This window comes from Varanus komodoensis, unplaced genomic scaffold (assembly GCF_004798865.1).
Source record: "Varanus komodoensis strain SLA01 unplaced genomic scaffold, ASM479886v1 scaffold6_1, whole genome shotgun sequence".
NCBI classification, from domain to species: domain Eukaryota; kingdom Metazoa; phylum Chordata; class Lepidosauria; order Squamata; family Varanidae; genus Varanus; species Varanus komodoensis.
The window spans coordinates 6,101,147-6,118,558 of NW_025336345.1; the positions used below are offsets into that span (position 1 = coordinate 6,101,147).

Below are 17,412 nucleotides of genomic sequence, written 5' to 3' on the forward strand. Positions count from 1 at the left end.
GGAAGTGATATCCACATGGGAAAGTCCTCTTGTGTAAAAACAGCCCTGTGAACAGCGCTGCAGGTTTACTCTGCTGGAAGGTAAGTATCTCAAATCAGTTGGGAACTGTGATACTGTCTTTTGCTCCACTGTAAGCCCCCACTCCATTACTGCCACCCTTCCTCTGATCACTGGTTTGCAGGCTCAAGCCCTGTCCTGGGATTTGGGTCTTCCCCTCACTGGAATGGCCTGTGTTAGGGCCTAGCCCTGGTGAGTGACCACCCTAGCTGGCATCTCAAAGTGCCTATGACTTCATAGCAAGTTGGTTGTTGCTACAGCATGTGGACTCTTGAGTCTTACCGTTCCGTAACTGCCTCACCTAAGTTCTACCACCTTTCAGTCCTTGTGCTGGTAAAAGGACTATAACATCTGTTAATCACAATCTGTCTGATGAAAGTGCCAACAAAAAAGCCCCTGGAGGATGAGCATGGCTATAGGAAATGCCCTAGGATGCTTCTGGGAAGAAGTGTAGAGCTGCCCTGTTGCTGTCTTGCCCTGCCCCTGCCCCATCGCAGTTAACCTGTGGTTCTGACTTGCACATGTGTGAACCTTTCCCCCTAAAACCATAGCAGATGTCAGGCGAACTCCTGAACAGTTCTGGATTTAATTGTGCCCCTGAACGTCACTCTGCCAGCCATCAATACTGTTCACTCCAGTGACCAGTTGGGATGATCTCCTTATGTGGTACCGGCTATCCTGCCAAACCTACCAGGGTGTTTGCCTTTGATTGTCTCTGCTGAAGTACAGAGGGGTGGACTCTGAATTGCCCTTCTTCCTGCAGAAACTTGCCTGCACAACACCCCTGATCATCAGTCACACATACTTGACCATGTTAACTCCAACTGCAAGCTGTGGTGGGTCTCCGACCCAGATTTCTGGTGCTACCCAGGCTCTCTTTCTCCCCTCCCACCACTTCTGAGGCCCGTGCTACTTCCCAGAGGGCTTGGACTATGCCAAGCCACTGACCATCAGCAGATCAGCTTTTCTGGGTTTCTTCTTTTTCATTTACTTTTTGATACTGTGAAATCTTTCGTGCTGAAAGATAAAACTGACATTTGGATGCAGAGTGTCTATGTGTGCTGTGTAATTGCTGCCCATGGCTAGTACCAAGGGACTAGGACCTCTGGTTTGCACTAGACAGAGCTCTGAAGAGAAACTGACTTGGAGCCAGACTAGCCACTGGCAGTGAGCATCTACATAGGCTGCAACCCATGCAGTCCCCATGGTGTTTGACCCAAATTGCCCACCTGTGTGAATTTCCACCCTGTTTTCCTTCCATCAGGAACACATCTGTGCTGCTCAAACAGGGTGGGTGTATTACAGTTTCATACTCCAGTCCTCAGTACACAACAGGATTAAAGAGGGGGTCCCTGTCTCCTGGGACTCTGTTTATTTCAGTCAACTGTATAATAAATGGGATTACTTGCAATTCATAGCACTTAGTAGTGTGTAAGGCTTAGCGCATTCATCCTCCCCCTGCCTAGTAGGGCAGATCATCATTACAACATCAATCCTACTGAAGAACTGAAAAACAGATTAGCTTGTCTTACAATGTTGTTAGACCACAATATTGACTTTATTGAGATAGCTGCTACAACAATGAAATGAAAAGCAGGATGGTCAAGTGAAATGCAGATGAAAGTCAACCTATTCCCACATGCAGCCAGTAGGCAAGATGGGAACAGGAAAAGCAAAATCTCTTGCTTAGAGTGTGCATTGGTGTAGTTCAGTGATCTCATGACCAGTAGCTCCTTCCCTATTGTAAACTCTGCTACCTGTGTCTAAGTTAGGTGGGCAAGTCCAAGGTTCATCTCAGGCTATTTAGGCTCTGTGAGAGTGATTCCCTTGTATTTATGAACAGCAAAGGAAAGCTCAAATTCTATTTCTAGAATAAGTCAACTTACATTTGCACACTTTTATTCTAAACATGCTACTGGAATGTCTGTGTCTATGGCATTTGGAATTTGTCTGATTACTGGTGGTGGCTGGAGGAGAGGTATAGATTCAGAAAACAGAGCTGGAGCAGTAAGAGAGACTGATCTGGAAAGCACAAGAACTGAGCTGCCTTGCCAGTTTAGACCAACAGCCCAAAACCAGACAAATGCCTCTGGGAAGATGCTGAACTGGGCATGAAAGCAACAAATCTGCTTGCCTTCAGCATCTGATACTCAAAAGATGCTGTTGCCTCTGAACATGAGATTCCTCGAGAGAACTGGATGACTTGCCCAGTTGTGGTGTTTGGATATTTTGAAGTTAGTTTCAGAGCAGAATCCCAGGATAATTATGTGCAATGTGGAACTATGTTTGTTTTCCCTGAAGCTACTGCTGGTCAGTTTCACTGGGCGACTTCTGATACTAGTATTATAAGAAAAACAGATTTTTCTCTTTTGATTCACCCTTTCAGTACTGCTCATAATCTGAAGTGCCACACACCCCATGCCATTTTTCTGAACTAAAAATCTCCAGCCATTTCAGCCTTACCTCCCATGTAAGATTTCTAACCACTTATCAAATGAGGCTACAATCAGCTACTCGGTTGGATAGGAGTAAGCCCAATGGACACACTGAGACTTACTCCTGAGCAGGCATATGTATGATTGCACTGCAAGTTGCTCTTTTTTTATGTTTTCCCCTACTTTTATGATGTCCTTTCTAAGGTAGGCATCAGTATACCAAATATGAGCAGGCATAAATTAAGATAAAGCAATGGTGATATGTGCTATTTTATTTTCAACCCACTTTTCTAACTGTTTCACTGCCAGAGCAGTGAAAAAAAATTAGCAAGTTTTCTACTGCAGCCCCAAGAAATCTTCTATGTTTACCCACAGCCAGTTTAGAACTGATATCCTTATATGCAAACTAGGATTCCTTTTTGCTTTAGCGTGCTTAACTGTATTGCCTTAAATTGAATATAATCTGCCATTTTGTTGACTCCTTTGGAATCTCTTCAGTCTCCTTGGGAGTGGACAAATCTGAATTAATTCACAGTGCAATCCTATGCACATTTGCTTAGAAATCCTATTGTGTTCAGTGTCATTTGCTCACCAATAAGTGCATTTAGGTCTGCAAACTCATTTGTCCCTCTCATCCAAACCCTAAGCTTGCAAACTTCCTTTTTGGCTAAAAGTACTGGTTTTCTAAAGCTCTGCTAATTATACATAAATCTACAGTTTGGAAGGAAAAGGCTGCACTTGTGCTACTCAGAAATGACCATAAATTCCTACATGTCAGTATATTCAATATACCTGAAACACTACATGCCCCACTAAACCTGTGTTTTGTAGTGGGTAGAGTGTTGGATCACGACTTGGGTGATTTGGGTTTTAGTTCCCACTTGTCCATGAAATTAACTGGGTAATTTTGAGCCCATCACAGATTCTCAGCCTAACCTACCTCATAAGGTTGCTGTTAGGATAAAATGAAGAGAACTTTGTAAGCTACTTTGGTTCCTTACAAGAAGAAGAAAGGTGGGGTATAAATGTAATATAATTTGTAGCCTCCCAGCTATTTGGGGCTATCTGCACCACTACCCTGTTGTCCTTGGGTACTTGCTGAAATAAAGGTCCAGCAGCCCTGATTATCTCTGTTGCATTTGATCCCTCTTGGAATTGCTGGCTTTTTGCCAGCATGAGCTTTGCTTCCTCCCGACCTCTGCCTTGAATTTTTCTGCCTGTAGCTATCTTCTGAAACCAAATGCCCTCACCATATATCCCTTTAGGGGTGTCCTTGGGAGACAGGGTCTTTTAAAGAGGTGTACACACAGACTTTTAAACATATGGAAATTAGCATATGCAGAGTTATGTGTGTGTGTGTGGGGGGGGGGCAGTCCTATGGGCCTAAGTCCTGGATCTTTTTGATAGCTGTTTCAGGATCTTGAAACAGGATGGTACATATGATGGTGCCATGTATCAACTCAGACTAGCCCAGACTACTTGGAACAATAGTGGCTCCCCAAGCATCTTATGCAGAGGTCTTTCATATTGCCCATTACATCATCCTTTAACTGAAGTGAACCTGGGACTTTTCGTATGCAAAGCACATGCTGTGTCACTATTAGTTATACCCTAAAATTAACCTGCTGCATTTAGGGGAAAGAAGTGTGGCTAATCCTAGAATGAGTTAAGCACAAAAAAAGATTTGTGCACTCTTTTGCCTCAGTCCTACCAAAATATGATTTCTGGTTTTCAGAAACTTTCAGAAGCCCAAAGTCAGGGCATGGAATATGTGGCCCTCCAGGTTTTGGTGGAAAATGCAGCTGATGGTGAGAAATGATGGAAACTACAGTCCAAATCTGGAGGGTTACGTATGCTACCTCCCTGCCCTTAATAGCGTGTGCTGAAATAGCTCTGCACATGTGGTATCACCTCACTCCTGAATACGAAAGTTCCATTTAGCTATCATAACTGATAGCCATTGTTAGCTGGCCATCTTTGAATTTATCCAAAGTCCTTTTAAATCCATATAAACTAGTGGTCATCTTGTGGCAGTGAATTCAATGTCTCCACCCAAGATCACAAGTTCTACTTGTTCACAGGTTTAGTGTGTCCATCAGGATTAAGAAAACTAGATAATCACACCAGTCTCATATCTGTCATGTTCAGGCAAAGCAAACTATGGTAGCCAGCTTCAAAGAAACTGCATTATTTCAGATCTGCTTGTATGTTGTCTCATTCTCTCTTTGAGAAAGGATGCAAGACTGGCTCCACTGCTACCATTCTTGAGTAGCAAGGAATTGTTATATGTATTTATTTAATAAACATATAGGCAACTTTCTCATATATAAGCTTAAATTCTCCAAAACCAACAACCTGTAATTACTACAGAAAAATTTAAAAAGCAAGAATTAAAATAATTGCATAGAGGTAAAGCAGAAAATAATAACAAAATATAAAAACTATTTTTCATTTGAAGCTTTAGAAAGGGGATGTCTTAAGCTGCCAGGTGCCATCACAGAAAAGATTGTATCACCAGAAACTGCACACCTACTTCTAAATTTAGGAAATAGTCTGAACTGATTATCTTAATTGATGCACAGGTTCATATTGGAAAAAATATTGCAGACCACTTCGAGGATTAAAGGTAAGAGTCTGAGATGTGCCGTTTTTGGGTCTGCAGGCCAGATTGCCCTTTGAATAAACTCTTTAACAAGCAGGATGATGTCAAGGGGGTGAGTTGCTCCCAAAATTGCACCTTTCCCGTGACATCACCCACTTTTATTTTGGTGCAGAGAAGCACAGAACTCCACGCCTCTCCTTAGAAAGCAGATTAGCCTTTTCTCCATCTTAAAGCTAGAGGTGATGGTGCAGGGGGGATTATAAGGAATGAGTGCAATTCACTGAAAGGGAATTTGTTTGAAGCAGGGTCTGTGTGATCCTAATTGGGGAAATAAACTACAGTGATGTAAGAGTTAATTAAAATTAATTGTAGCATATGGCAAGACTGGGATGAGAAATTGATTGGTTTGTCCTCTTCGAAGTTTAAATTCCAGTAATGATTTCTAAATTGCATATATACATATCAGATAACATGTTAGTATTCTTCAGTTTCAAATCCTTCTGCAAAAATGGTAGCACACTTAATTCTAAAGGCATTCTTTTTGGCCTGTGTCACAAAAAGTAGCTGAAAGTCCAGATTACTCCTAGACTCTCTGTGGCAAACGCAAATATTCTTGCGATTTCTGCAGTTCCCCAGAACCCCATGGCCAGCCCACCCATGAAGCCACATGCACTTTGCTCCCCATCTCCCATGGGTGCTCTGGAGAGCCCCCCCCCCCGCTTTCCTGCCATGGCATTTGTCACAGTGAAGTATTAACCAGAGGGGGGGCCTGCCCCCTCCATTCTTGTCATGCACAGCCAGCCACTGCTGTGCAACTCTCTCCTTGGTCTCCATGGCTGTGCAGCTCTTGCCCAGGCCATGGCATAGTAGTAAAGGTACCAAGGTGCAGGAGAGAGAGGTTATAGTGGCACAGAGTTTCTTTTGCCTCAGGCAGCAAAAGACCTTGTGGTGGCCTGAATACTATATACCAGGAACTTGGAACTGCACCAACAAAGATAGCTGTGTAGCTGTATCTTTTGTCCTTGCTCCATAATTTTGGACTCCCAGAGTGTTAGCCATTCAACATGTCTGTACAAAACCCTCTGCTCCATCTGAAGATTGGGAACCTTTCAGGCATAGTAATGTCAACCTACTGAATCGTGTTGCTGCAATCTTATCTGTGGTCCATTTACAATACTGCAGATTGTAGCAGTGTGATAATCTTTAGTAACATCAGTAACTTTGGTAGTTCAACCCATACAAAAAGGATTTAGCTACATGCAATGTGAAAGCAAGCAGGTAACTCAATTTTGCATTTGCCATCTACAATTTTATTTTCTTCTACACTTGCTCAAAAATCCTTTTGAGACTTCCCCGCAAGCTATTTTGCGTGCTTTTGATTTGTGCTGATATATTGATATATACACCAACTTGTATTTATTTTTGTATTTAGTCAATTGGAGCAAGAGATGTTCTAAATGATATACTGGATTGGATGATCTCTTTGCTAAATAAGGGCTCTAATTTACCAAATGAAAATTTATAAAATTATCGAGATTCAATCTTCCTGATAAAAAATAGGGTATTAACAGACGTCATAAGAACACATCACGTGTTTGTGCATGACTACATACCATACAAGCACCCTTTTCCAATCTGCTTGAAAATAGGATGAATGTGAGTGAATGAAAGAGAAGAGCAGATCTTTGTTGATCCTTTTAAATCTGCAAGGCTAGTTTGTGCAACCATGTATTGGTTATACGGAGGGGGACCATATATTGCAAATTAATTTTCTCTCACTATTTTGAAAATATTTTAGAAAATGTGAAGGTTCTAGGTCAAAAGTGCCTGTCCATTCTGCACTACAGTTTTACAATTCAAAGTACAAGCAAGCCCCTCAAAGGATTCGGTCGATGCTTGAAAAAAATCATTAGCAGGGCGATACCAGCGCCGCAAATACACATCCATAAACAATCACAGCAACAGTTCTTGTGTAAACCCAGTGAGAAGAGAGGGGCGCTCTGCACGTGTTTACTGGAGTACAGTCCACCATATTTATACCAGAATAGAAGGTGCCGCAGCACTCTGTTTTGTTGCAACAGTCTAGCGCGACTACCTATCATTTAGCAACACCCACTGTGGGAAATGCCAGTTGTCGGGTTTAATGTCAGCCCTTGAAGCAGATTCTGGGAATAGAAGAGCCTATCTCGTACTAAGAGGTACGATGAACTAATCCATTTGATCCAGCAATACTTTAACCAGTTCTCTTAAAACGGCTTTCATGCGCTCACTGCCAAGCTGTAGGAAACACACGACTTCTCGCAAGTGATTCTGAGAAACAGTGTAAGGAAGTCGGTTTCGTGGTTGCCAACTCACTAAGGGCGCCATCCTGCTGTGCATGTTTACTCGGAAGTAAACGCCACCGCACTACATGGTACGTATTTTCCACCCCAGATTAGGTTGCAGTCTAAGGTAGATAAGAACCACCTCACCCGCTTCTCACAACAACCCCAGACCAAAACCGGCAAGTCGAGTCACGGATACAAAGCTCGAAGCGAGCAAACGCCTTCACTCAGCGGCGCAGCCAAGGTCACTGGCCAGGCGTTACCTCGCAGACGAGTTCGTTTCCTTTTCGCTAAGTTTGTCCTTCGGCGCTTCCCGTCTGGCACGGCGAGTGGGTGTGGTTACCGTTGCCAAGTGACTGAAGCCTTCGCAGGCGGACGTCCTAGTACTTGGCCGTTCTACGGCCTCTCATTGGCTGCGTGCGCGTCTGTCACGCGAAAAGAGGCAGGCAGAGTGGAGACATGGAGCCTGGAAGCGGCAGGAAGGTAAGGCTGGTGTCGGCCGGTATCTCGGCTTCCCCACTCACCACCTTAAGACATTGACCGGGACCCCGCCGGGAGAAGGCGGCTTCTAGCCGCCCTCGAGATGTGACTCGGAATTCTTATTCCCGCAGAGGCAGCGTGAAGTGGAATCGGATGCGGAGCTGTCCGGCCTGTCCAAAGAAGACGACGACGACGACGACGACGACTATGACCCTTATGTGCCCGTCAAACAGCGCAAGCAGCAGATGGTAAAGAGAGCCGGGAAGGGGTGGCGGAGCGGGAGGCGGCTTGCCTCTGCCATCCTGCCTGCTCTGTGGCCCGAGGCTAGGCATGTTTGTTTACTGTCAAAGCAAGGCCTCAGTTGACGCCCGAGGATCGCAGCCAGAGGACTTCTGTGCCCGTTCTGTTTAGGCTTGTGCTGGACTGAACTTCGGCCTGCTTCCTCTTAGTAGTAGATTTCCAAAACAAAAGAAGAGGCGTCGTGGAGCAGACCTGCCTACAAATGCTGTTTTCTTAAGCTCATGTGTGAGGAAACAGGATGAGAGAACAAGGAAACCCATGCATTTAATTTCATTTACTGAAGTCCTGTGCTTCCTACTAGCCAAAATTCTCTGCGTGGTTTGCACAGATTCAAGCCCTAGAAATAGAATATAAACACACACACACACAAATTTGAACAATCAGCAAATAGTAATCTCAAGACCTATTAAAAATTTTATGCTGCCAAATACCTGAGAGTGGAGCTAAGACTTAAGAAAGATGACAGCGTTAGTGCCAGGTAGACTGCACTGGCAAGTGCATTCTAAATAACCCACTTTGGGGAACATTAGGAGAGCCCTGAATAAATCAAAATCCCATTTATCCCAGTCCTCTTAGCCCTGCCCCTCAATAATTGGTACACAGAGGCACACCACTTCTGATACTGTGAGTAATATTTAATCATCAGTTATTTTTATTTGTTTAAAATATTTATTGGCCACTTCTTAGCATCTCTCTCAAGGCAGAGTGCAGCAATAAAATGCATAATAAAACTGGTGCGATACTGAATCAATAAAAACAGCAATAATAGCAAGTATACCAGAAAAGTCCAAAATAAAATAGTACGTTTTTAGGGCCTTCTTAAAATTAGGATGGAGCTTGCAGTTCCCTCATAGCAATTTATTCCAGAGGTATAAGGTCACTGCAAGAGAGGCAGTGTGATCACCCACCTAATTGCTCGCATAGGTAGACAAATGATAAGGACTTCTCTTTTCATCCTTAGACTGTGGTCAGGTAGAGAGCTTTGGTTATTGGGCAGTATAGAATTAACATAAATAATATCAACTAATTTGGTCTTAGTTTAAACCAGGAGTTTAAATTAGGTTCAGGGACAATGCAGTTGGCATAGTAAAGATTTTATAGGATTTGGTTGCCTTGCTCCCACCAGTGGCCAGGCAGCTACTAAGACAAGTAGCCCCTGGAACTCTTTTTAAAGCTGCCCAACTTGGCAGGTAGCACTACAGTCTTTCTGAATCAAATTCCACAGATTAACTGTGCGCTGTGTAAAGAAATACATCGTTTTATTTGGATGGAATATTTTAAGGAAAGGGAAAGCTAAAAATCCGTATTAGATTGAAAAGACAATAATCATAAAGGTCTGATGTTTTCATATAGCATATTATGCCCATGTGGTATGTCATTTTTGACAATACTTTTTCCTAAACTGGTAAGACTTCATGCAGTAATATATGTAAACTTTCTGCTGATCATATATTTTGACAATAATTGTTTATAATTATGAGCTTATATATTATACAAATCAAATTTATTCCAACATGGTTTGGGGAAATTATGGATCTCCAGGTGTTTTGCCCTACAAGTCCTATCAGCTCTAGCTACTATTGCCACTGCTAAAGGATGATAGGAGTTGTATTGCCCACCTGCAAAAAGAAGTAGCATCTGAAGATTTACAAGAAGCACATCTTAGATTACTCTACACTGGTTTTCTGTTATGCCTCTCTCATTCTGCTTTCCTTGGGTGACATCCCTGATTGCTCCTGTATTTTTGCAATAAAATACACTATAGGAATCTGACTTCCCTTGATTCCCATTCAATCCTCCTCAAAGCTTTCTTGATTTGCTAATTGCAGGGTAAGGGGGCTCCTTTGGGAGCTTATTTTATCTGTGATCCTGAGGAGAGCCCTGAAAGAGATGAGAAAAGGTTTATATTGGGGCTTTTGGCAAGGGCAGGGGGACTGCCAGTGAAGGTTCCAGTTCCAGAGATTTGTCCTAAGCAACTACATCTGTATATTCAGCTACAAAAGCTGCTGCAGATGCGCCGCAAGGGAGTCTTGGAAGAGAAACAAAGGGACAGTGGCAGTGACTATCATGGTGATGAAGATGACATTCCTCTGGGACCACAGTCCAATGTCAGCCTCCTGGATCAGCACCAACACCTCAAGGAGAAGGCAGAAGGTAGAGTTGACAACCTTAGTTTGATGTATGCTAGATCTGGACGTCCCCATTGGCCCACCAGTTTGTTTCCCAGGCCCCTCCAACATTTCCCAAGCAGGGATAATCTCTTATCTTCCATCAGCAGTTGATTGGAGATAAGTTATTTTCCCTGCTCCTCCCCCCGACAATAATTATAAAATTAGGCATTTTAAAAGCCTACTTACTTTTAAATCATTTAGATTTAAATCTAAATCATTTAGATTTAAAAGGTTCATTTAGAAAAGAGGAAAGGCCAAACCCTTCCCTCTGTAAATGCTGCAATAATCCCTCAGAAATGCTCTCCACCCCTTGTGCCTCAGTCAGCCTTTAAAAAAAGCTCCACTGGGGCCAATATAGGCTTTTAAAACCTGAAATGCTGTGGAGGAGGGCATTTTTGTCAGGGGAGTGTGTGTTGTGTGTGAGTGGAGTCCAGGCAATCACATTGGAGGAGGCACATGTCAGAAATGGGTAGCCCTACTCACTTTGGGATGCACCCTTGCTCATTGCTGGCATATCACCCCCAACTTGCTTGGATGGAATCACATCAGCCCTTGGCCTGGAAAAGGTACCCTGCTTTTTATTATTATTATTATTATTATTATTATTATTATTATTATTATTATTATTATTATTACATTTCTATGCCGCCCCTTGCCGAAGCCTCGGGGTGGCTTACAACACAATAAAATACAATATAAAAATAATATAAAATTAAAATTAATAATTAATATAAAATAAATAAAAATGTAAACGATATAAAAGAAGTTATAAAAGAAAAGTTATAAAAGAAAAGAAAAGAAGTCACCCTGGCCAGATAAATAAGTAAATATTGTTAACAATTAAAATGACGTTTAAATAAAAAGGTCTTCACCTGGCGCCGGAAAACAAATAACGACGGCGCCAGGCAGACCTCTCTGGGGAGCACATTCCATAGATTGGGTGCCACCGCAGAGAAAGCCCTCCTCCGAGTACCTACCCTCCTAATTTCTTTCACGGAGGGTTCCCGGAGAAGGGCCTCTCCCGCAGATCTCAAGGGGTGGTCGGGCATATATGCATGTAAGCACTCCTTCAGGTAACCAGGTCCCAAGCCGTTAGGGCTTTATAGGTCATAACCAACACCTTGAATTGGGCCCGGACTTTAAGAGAGAGATCTGACAGCTTTGCTCCCTTCCACAGCACGTAAAGAATCTGCTAAAGAGAAGCAGCTTAAGGAAGAGGAAAAGATCCTGGAGAGTGTGGCAGAAGGACGAGGTGAGTGGCAAATATTATCTGTAGACTTTTTTAGGATCTATTGGTACTGAGCAGAAGAGGAAATAGTGATATGATGGATGATAAAAAATATTACAGTACTATTAATCACTTAAAGCACAAACCATGCAGTGGATTCCGTGAGGCCTCCAACCTCATGTTGATCTCATAGATGTCTCAAGGGATACTGAAATCTTATCTTCATCTCCTGTTTTTGTTTTGTTTTGTTTTTTTACTTCTGATGAGTCTGCTTGCTCTTTGGCTTTGAAAAGGGCTCACTGCTTGTTGTCTTCCTCTTGTGCAGCTCTCATGTCTGTGAAGGAAATGGCGAAGGGCATCACATACGATGATCCCATTAAAACCAGGTAGGCCTTGTACTCCTGCAGTACAATTTAAATGATACTCTGGTTTATGTAATTCCTTTCTGGAGACACATGCCAGGAGTACTTTTCTTGCTAAGATTCCCAAGGAAAAAGACTGACTTGTATGTTATCAATCCCTCACCTAGACTTTGTCTTGAAGCTATCGATATTATTGTGTGGATATTTTTTTCTGCTTAACCTTGTCAGATTAGTGGTGGTTAATGAGACTGCCACTCTTTTATGGCATAATTTTATCAGTGTTACATTGTCCTCTTTTATTGGCCATTTCAAAGCTGCCTCTTCACTTTTTGATTCCATCTGATGTTGGGACTAAGTAGGTATTAGCCAGATAACTTTTTCTCTGTGTTGTGATTTTCTTAAATTACTGTGATGGTGAATGCAGCAAAGAAAACTTTCTTTTCCGCCAGCATTGCCTCTTCTCAATGCTGTCCAGTGGAACTTTTTCAAGCAGTCTGTGGCTTTTTACACACTGACCCAAAGGAAGATCTGGTAGAACCCTCTTTAACTCACTGATAAAGTTGCTAGGATTTGGCACAGATTGCACTCCTCATTTGAGGTATTCCCCTTAATGGAGGTGTCCAGAGCATCATCTGGTTCTGATCTATTGGTTAAGTTTCATTTGGTGAGGCCTGATGATGTGGACAAGGTGCTTGGACAAATTCGGCCTACCACCTATATTCTCAAACCTTGCCACTTGTGGCTGCTCACCAAAGCCAAGGAGGGAACGTGGTCCTGGGTCCAGGCAGTTGTAAATGCCTCTCTGAAGGAGGGACTGGTCCCAGCCCCATTAAAGTGGTCATGGCTCTCCTCTTGAAGAAGCCTTGACTCAGAGGATATTAACAACTACAGGCCAGCGGCCAACATTCCCTTTTTGGGCAAGGTGCTTGAGTGGGTGGTAGCTGGACATCTCCAGGCATTCCTGGAGGAAATGGATCATCTGGATCCATTTCAGTCTGGTTTCAGGACTGAAACTGCCTTGGTTGCTGTGTGGATGACCTTTGCCAGGAGTAAGGCAAGGGGAGTGTGTCCCTGTTGGTTCTCCTGGGCCTCTCAGCATCTTTAGTGCCATTGACCATGGTATTCTTCTGGATAGGCTGGTTCAGTTGGGAGTTGGAGGCACGGCACTGCTTTGCACTGGGGGATAGCATTTTGTACTGGGGATAGCCAAAAGGTGGCACTGGGGGATAGCGTTTCAGCCCCTTGCAGATATGTCATGGTGTGTTGCAGGATTCCATCCTATCCCCCATGCTGTTTAACATCTATGTGAGACTGCTGGAAGAGATCATCAGGAGGTTTGGGCTGGAAGTTACGCTGATGATACTCAGCTCTGCCTCTTATTTACAGCTAATCTAGGTGTGGCAGCGACAGTTCTGAACCAGTGTCTGGCTGGAGTGATGGACTGGATGAGGGCTAACAAATTGAAAATTAAACCAGACATGACAGGGGTACTACTGGTAGCCAGAACCTTAGTCCAGAGGGAGGATATTCACCCTGTCCTGGGTAGGGTTGCAATCTCCCTAAAGGACAGAGTGCAGATTTTGGGGGTGCTCCTGAACCCAGAATTGTCCCTGGTGCAATCTGTGGCCAGGAGCTGCTTCCATCAACTTCAGTTGATATACCAACTATGCTCCTTCCTGAACAGACAGAACCTAGCAATGGTAATCCATGCCCTGGTAACCTCACGTTTAGACTACTGTAATGAGCTTTATGTAGGGTTGCTCTTGAAAACAGTTTGGAGACTTCAATTGGTGCAAAATAAGGGCACCCACCTGCTGACAGGGACCAGCAGATATGAACAAATAAGCCCTGTTCTCTTTTGACTGGTTACCAGTTGAAGTCCAGGCCCACTTCAAGGTGCTTATATTAAGATATAAAGCCCTAAATGATTTAAGGCCAGGATATCTAAAGGAGTGTCTCCTCCCATAAACACCTACCCAGACCCTAAGGTCATCCACCGAGGTCCTTCTCCAGAAGCCACCTCTAAAAGAAGTAAGGAAGTTGTCTATAAGGGGAAAGACCTTCTTGGCTGTGGCACCCCAATTATGGAATCAGCTCCCCAGGGACGTGCACCTGGAACTGAATCTTTACATATTTCAGTGCCAGGTTAAAACCTTTTTTTATTTTCCCTGCATTTTAATTGTTAACCAAATTGTTATGGAATGTCATTGGATTTTATACTGGTTCTCCTTCAGGTCGTTTGCATCATGTGATTTGCTTTTATTCTTGTACTATTATCATCATCATCATTTGTTGTTGTTGGTAGCCATCTAACTGTTTTAGATTGTTTTTGATCTGTACACCATTCTGAGAGCTGTTGCTAACTGAACAATTTATTGAAGCTATAAACAAACAAATATTAGCAGTGATAGCCATTCCATAGACAAAGGAACTAGTCTCCTTCAATAGGACCTATACCAGTGTAGTAGTTAGGGTGTTGGACTGGGGCTCAAGAGATCAGGTTTCTAGTCCCTGCTCATCTGGTCATGTTAGGCCAGTCACAAACTCTCAGCCTAACCTACCCCAGGGGTGTCATGAGAATAAAATGGAGAGGAAGAGGAAGGTTATATAAAATGCCTTGGGTTCCTTGAAGGAAAAAAGCAAGATATAAATATAGTTTGTTAAAGAGTTACAAGTGAACTATTTGCACTGTGTGCAGGCAAGTGGAATGTAAAGTGGCAATGATTTTTTGAAGGCAACAGAAACTAGCACCACCATTTATACTAAAATGTTAAGTGGGCTAAAAGACTCTCACTTTAAAATGGGTTGTGACTTGCATATTGCTTAGCATCTGATCCACACTTTGGAGTCACCATTGCATCAAGATGATTACAACTTTATATAGTCTCCAGCTAAGTAAAGCAAAATCGAGGCTTTTGTTGTTAGCATCTCTGCTACTTCACTAAGGATGAAGATGGAATTCACACAGAGCCGAAGTATGCTAAGGCCAGGGCAGACCGAAGGTAGATTGGAATCTCCAGGCGATTCGCAGAAGATCAGCAGAGAGTTCTGTGTCTCAGTGGTTTAATGATAGTGACTTTTTTTCCCACCCAAACTTGACTTCCAAAATTAAGAAAGCTTGGGGAAGGGGTGACAGGAGTAAAAAGGAGGGGGGACATCAGCTTTGGTACTGAAATCAAATTCTCGGGTTGGGCATATGCTCAGAGGCACCTTTTTCTGCAGTCTGTTTTCCTGAGTCACTATTTGCATTTAGCTCTAGTTGGTGGACTTAGGGGTTCTGATGGGCAACAAAGTAGGCCCTGCAAGCCTAAAGTCTGTCCATCCCTGTGCTGATGGGTGCACTGACTTTCTACTCAGTGAGCAATCTCCATCAGAAGTATGGATCACAGCCTATGACGTCCTACTGAGGAAAAGGAACACAACCACAACTTCCCTGGCTGACGACTGTGTTTGATTTCAGTATGAGTAGCCTCAGTCTGATACTCAAGTTCCCTGCTGATGTGTGTTCTCTTGCCAGCTGGAAGGTTCCCCGTTACATCCTGGCTATGTCAGAGGCACGGCATGATCGTGTGCGTAAGAAGTACCACATCCTTGTGGAAGGGGAAGGCATTCCACCCCCTATCAAAAGCTTCAAAGAGATGAAATTCCCAGCAGGTAGGTGACTGTGGTGGTGATTTAAGAAAAAGATTCCTGCAGGGTTCTGTTACCTATTTGAGGGTTATGAATCATAGAATAGCAGAATTGGAAGGGGCCAAGAAGGCCATCAGATCCAACCCCCTGCTGCTGTAGGTCACCAGCTTAGAACATCCCACTAAGCTGACTGTTCAGTTTCTTTTTGGATGCCTCTGGTGTGGGAGGGCACACAACTGGAACTACAGCCATATTACTCTGACAATTGGGAAGCTTTTTCTGATATCTGGCCTGAATCTGGTTTGTCACAACTTGAGTTCATTGTTCAGTGCCCTACATTCTGATATCTTGTCCTTCCTCTTTGTGACAGCTCTTAGGTACTTATAGAGTGATACCATGTGTTCCCCGTCCCCCCTGCAGTCTTCTCTTCTCAAGGTTGAACATACCCAGTTCTCTCAGTCGCCCCTCAGAGGGTAGTGTTTCCAGATATTTTCATTGCCCTCTTCTGGAGCCTTTCCAATTTTTCTGCATCTTTCTTAAATGTTGGTGCTGGGAACTGGACACAGTATTCTAGATAAGGTCTGACTAATGTAGAGTATAGGAGAACTATCAGTTCTTCTGTGTTGGATGTGATACTTCTAGTAATTCATCCCAAAATAGCATTTGTCCTTTTCCCAGCTATATTTGGCTCTTATTTAGTCTGCTGTCCACAATAACTTTAAGGTCTCTTGCTTTTTCAGTTCTGTTGAGGCATCTCTTTCCCATCTTTGTTATCAATGCATCTGGTTTCTTTTTCTTAAATGGAGAATTTGGCATTTGTTCTATTGAATCACATTGTGTTGTTTTTAGCCCAGCATTCAAGCTTTTCTAGATCACCCTGGATTTTCTTTCTGTCTTCCAGGGTGTTAGCTATCCCACCCAGTTTTGTATCATCTGGAAATTTGATTATTGTTCCTTGTACTTCCTCATCTAGATCATTAATAAAGATGTTGAAGAGCACTGGGCCCAGGACTGAACCCTGCAGTACCCCACTAGTTACCTTCCGCCAGCTAGAAAATGTGCTATTGATGAGCAATCAGTTATTTTTGAGTTTAGTGGTGATGGTTCCAAACTCCCTAGCTTCTCTTTCTGCCCATCTGTTCTGTCACTATACTTGGGATACATATAGCATGATCCAAAACATACACCAATTACATCAAATATTAATGAAGACATATATTTCACACCACTTTCTCTTAAATCATTAGGATGGGAGACACAATTTCCTTTTGCCGCCATCATTTGCAGGTATTGGCAGAAAGAAGCAGCTAAGGATGCACTTATCTAGTGCTATATTTGGCTTGACTTCTGTAAATGTTGTACTGGGACTTACGCATCTGAGTGTAAAAAATAAATGTGGAAAGTGCTCTTTGTGACCGTGCCCTTGTTCTACCATTGTTTCTATCATGCACCCATTAAACAATTGACCTATGCAGAACTTTTCCTACAGCAATCCTACGAGGACTGAAGAAGAAGGGGATCCAGCAACCAACACCCATCCAGATACAGGGTATTCCCACCATGTGAGTACTGCAAGAGTGTGTTAATGGTACCTATTTTGTGGAAAACAGTTCTGCTACTTTATTATGTAACTGCCGAGGGTGACAGTTGAAATCACGTAGGATCTGCAAGTTATTTGCAAGATAGTTGGTAGTACCTCTGATAGTACATGGGCACTCTCCTTCCATGTGATGATGGTTCTGACATTTTGTACTAATCCTTTTCCATCTGCCCCCTAATATACTGGTAAGTTAAAACCAGAGAGACTGCTGTGGCACCTTAAA

The 17,412-nt window shown here is 43.1% G+C and overlaps 2 protein-coding genes across 5 annotated transcripts in view; both read left to right on the top strand.

Moving 5' to 3' along the window:
• FAM193B (family with sequence similarity 193 member B) overlaps nucleotides 1-50 on the top strand; it is a 43,676-nt gene extending 43,626 nt beyond the window's left edge. Inside the window, exon 11 of the mRNA XM_044450909.1 lies at nucleotides 1-50. The gene's annotated coding sequence lies outside the window, so the exon portion shown is untranslated.
• DDX41 (DEAD-box helicase 41) overlaps nucleotides 24-17,412 on the top strand; it is a 26,715-nt gene continuing 9,326 nt past the window's right edge. For 2 of the 4 annotated variants that reach the window (XM_044450913.1, XM_044450915.1), the window contains exons 1-9: nucleotides 24-80; nucleotides 5,075-5,118; nucleotides 7,528-7,901; nucleotides 8,030-8,146; nucleotides 10,193-10,352; nucleotides 11,547-11,621; nucleotides 11,923-11,983; nucleotides 15,477-15,613; nucleotides 17,079-17,151. In XM_044450913.1, coding sequence (XP_044306848.1) covers nucleotides 7,878-7,901; nucleotides 8,030-8,146; nucleotides 10,193-10,352; nucleotides 11,547-11,621; nucleotides 11,923-11,983; nucleotides 15,477-15,613; nucleotides 17,079-17,151 — 647 coding nt within the window. In that variant the 5' untranslated portion in view covers nucleotides 24-80; nucleotides 5,075-5,118; nucleotides 7,528-7,877. Of the gene's footprint in view, nucleotides 81-5,074; nucleotides 5,119-7,245; nucleotides 7,902-8,029; nucleotides 8,147-10,192; nucleotides 10,353-11,546; nucleotides 11,622-11,922; nucleotides 11,984-15,476; nucleotides 15,614-17,078; nucleotides 17,152-17,412 lie in introns of those variants that run through there. The other 2 variants (XM_044450916.1, XM_044450914.1) reach the window with 2 other exon arrangements.